The 2,451-nt window shown below is 32.2% G+C and overlaps 1 protein-coding gene across 1 annotated transcript in view; it reads left to right on the top strand.

Annotated features, from left to right (window-relative positions):
* timeout (circadian regulator timeout) overlaps positions 1-2,451 on the top strand; it is a gene marked incomplete in the record, with an annotated part of 53,585 nt that overhangs the window by 2,374 nt on the left and 48,760 nt on the right. The window contains 2 exon segments of the mRNA XM_067050922.1: positions 592-704; positions 1,468-1,621. Coding sequence (XP_066907023.1) covers positions 608-704; positions 1,468-1,621 — 251 coding nt within the window.

Raw genomic sequence — 2,451 nt, 5'->3', positions numbered from 1 at the left:
ATTGCTCCTGATTTTCCACCTGTGCTCCTCCTTAACAGCTCCAAAGATCTTTCTCAGGACTCTTCTCTCCCAAACCCGTAGTGCTCTTCTATTTTCCTTGGTTAGAGCCCATGTCTCACTGCCATACATTACCACTGGCCTAATTATTGTTTTGTTCAACAAAAGCTTTGCTTTCCTGGAAAGCCTTTTGTATCGGAGAGCTTTTTGCAGGGCATAGAAACATCTGGTATGTTGTTATGTATATTTCTAATTTTTTTATTATTTCCTTTGTCTCTTTCTCTGAATTGAGGTTGTTATCTCGTTTTGTTTTTTAGCCTTGATCAAGGTCTGAAGTTCAGATCAAAACGTTGCCACAAATTTATACATTTTACTTATTTGCTTATCATTACTGACCACACCCCGACTATCTTCTCCTTATATTAAATATGTGGTCAGCTATCCACTACTCATAAAAAAATCATATAATGTATAAGCTCATTAAAATTTCCTAACAGAAATAAGTAGTGGAACAAGTTTTATTATCTTTTTTAACTAAATTTATTTAACTTGTTGACGTAATTCATTTTAGCGTATGTACATTATTTTTTGTAGTTACGAAGATTCAGCTATGGCGAATGGTTTGTTATCAGCAGAATTAGCTGCTACCTGTAATGCTTTAGGTTATTATGATGGACAAAAATATCATCTCGAACCTCATAGCAAAGGTATGCAATAGATTTTAAGTTTTTATCGACAATTATTTTTTATTTTTTAATATCTATAATTATTTTAGTAACTTATGCTATAAATTTATTTTATGAAATGGCTTTTTACTGTAGTATAACTGCTCTTTTAATTTGATCAGTGGCTTGCTATCATTGATTATAGTAACAGGATTGTTGGATTGGAGGAGTGCTGTTAAATCTTTCAGATGTCCAAGGTCTTGACAAATGGCAATTTAAGTTTTAATTAATATTTGATATCATCTCAATTAAATGTTTAAAAAATCTGGAGAGTCCCTAAGTAGTACTTAATTCAGCTTAAGAGATTTTTAATAACAGCGTTTTCAAATTCAGGCGCTTTTGAAATATAGCTTGATTAAACTGTCTTTAAATCTCCACTTCCCATTTTAAGCAAATATTTCAAAAGTGATATAGGACCGTCGCTCCCTGGGGGTCTTAATGGGTTGGGTCGTGCAGGGAAGGATGTCCTTTTTTTTTGTGTTATGATCTCCTCTAGTGAAATTGTGACATATGATATGTTGATAAAAGAATATGATTTGTTTATAAAATGGTTTGTGTTGATAAGTTAATTTTTAATTCTATTATATTTACCCTGGTCATAATAGCCAAAGAAATTGTTTTAATTAATGTTAGCCTGTGACACTAAAATTAAGGAATATATATTATAATTGATGATGACTATTATGCTATATTTTGCAAATGCTAGTGTTTAATATTTACACTTACGAAATCCTATTTATTACAGAGACAATCAAAGATGTAATTAGGTATTTAAGAAGAGATGAAGATTCTCATGATATTAGGAGGTTCTTAGGCAATACAAAACTATTGGAGACTGATTTGGTTCCAATTTTGGTGTGTCACGCCAAAGATAATGATCTTTTTGATGTTGTGTTAAGGTAATATTTTTTTAAGTTTAAATCATTTATATAAGTTTTATAATTTTAATTTATATCATATTATTTAATGCATTGACTCATGATACTTTTTCATACCACCGCAGTGATATTCAGATTTACACTGATATTAGGTAGGTGGTCCAAATACCTACGTAAGGTTTTAGCAGCTGAAGCCCACTTAATATCCAATCAATTGGCCTGAAATTTTACCTACAGCTAGAGTAATCTATCTACTTTCATGAAGTAAGAAAATGAAATAAGGAAATCAATACATAAAAGGCAAATGGATGTTTTAAGACCTTTATGCATACAAAAGTGAATACCGAAGTCCTCAGACACTTGGAGATCAATAGCATCCCCACATCAGCAAACCTGTGAATCCTGCGCTCTAGTTCCATTTTGTCAAATTCAGGTAGAACTGCCCTCCTACCCAATTTCTGTTTGGATATTGTTGGAAGTAAATTGTGTCTTCTGAAAGTACGCGTCGGGACCGCAAAAAGCTCAGCTGCTTTGTATGATGACATTCCTTCTTTCATCATGTCAATGCATTTTTTAGTTGCCCTTCTATCCGTTTTCTTCTTTTCTGAACTGGTGGAGAAGCCATTTGCACAGAAAGAAACATCAAAAGAGTTAATGAACTATCAATTACTTACAAAACAGCATTATTATGATGAAAAATATGCTCATAAACAACAGGAAATCAATGGTGTCCTAATATGACCAACAAAATCATCAACAGCTTCCCAGATAACTCAAATATTCACATATCATATCATATCATTCACAAGAAACATGAGAACTTACATCAATTACTTATATCAACGACGTGT

Source organism: Halyomorpha halys, unplaced genomic scaffold (assembly GCF_000696795.3).
Source record: "Halyomorpha halys isolate HHAL.00 unplaced genomic scaffold, Hhal_1.1 Scaffold498.1, whole genome shotgun sequence".
NCBI lineage: Eukaryota > Metazoa > Arthropoda > Insecta > Hemiptera > Pentatomidae > Halyomorpha > Halyomorpha halys.
Note: the sequence above shows the minus strand (reverse complement) of the source record. Positions and strands in the feature narration are given on the sequence as shown.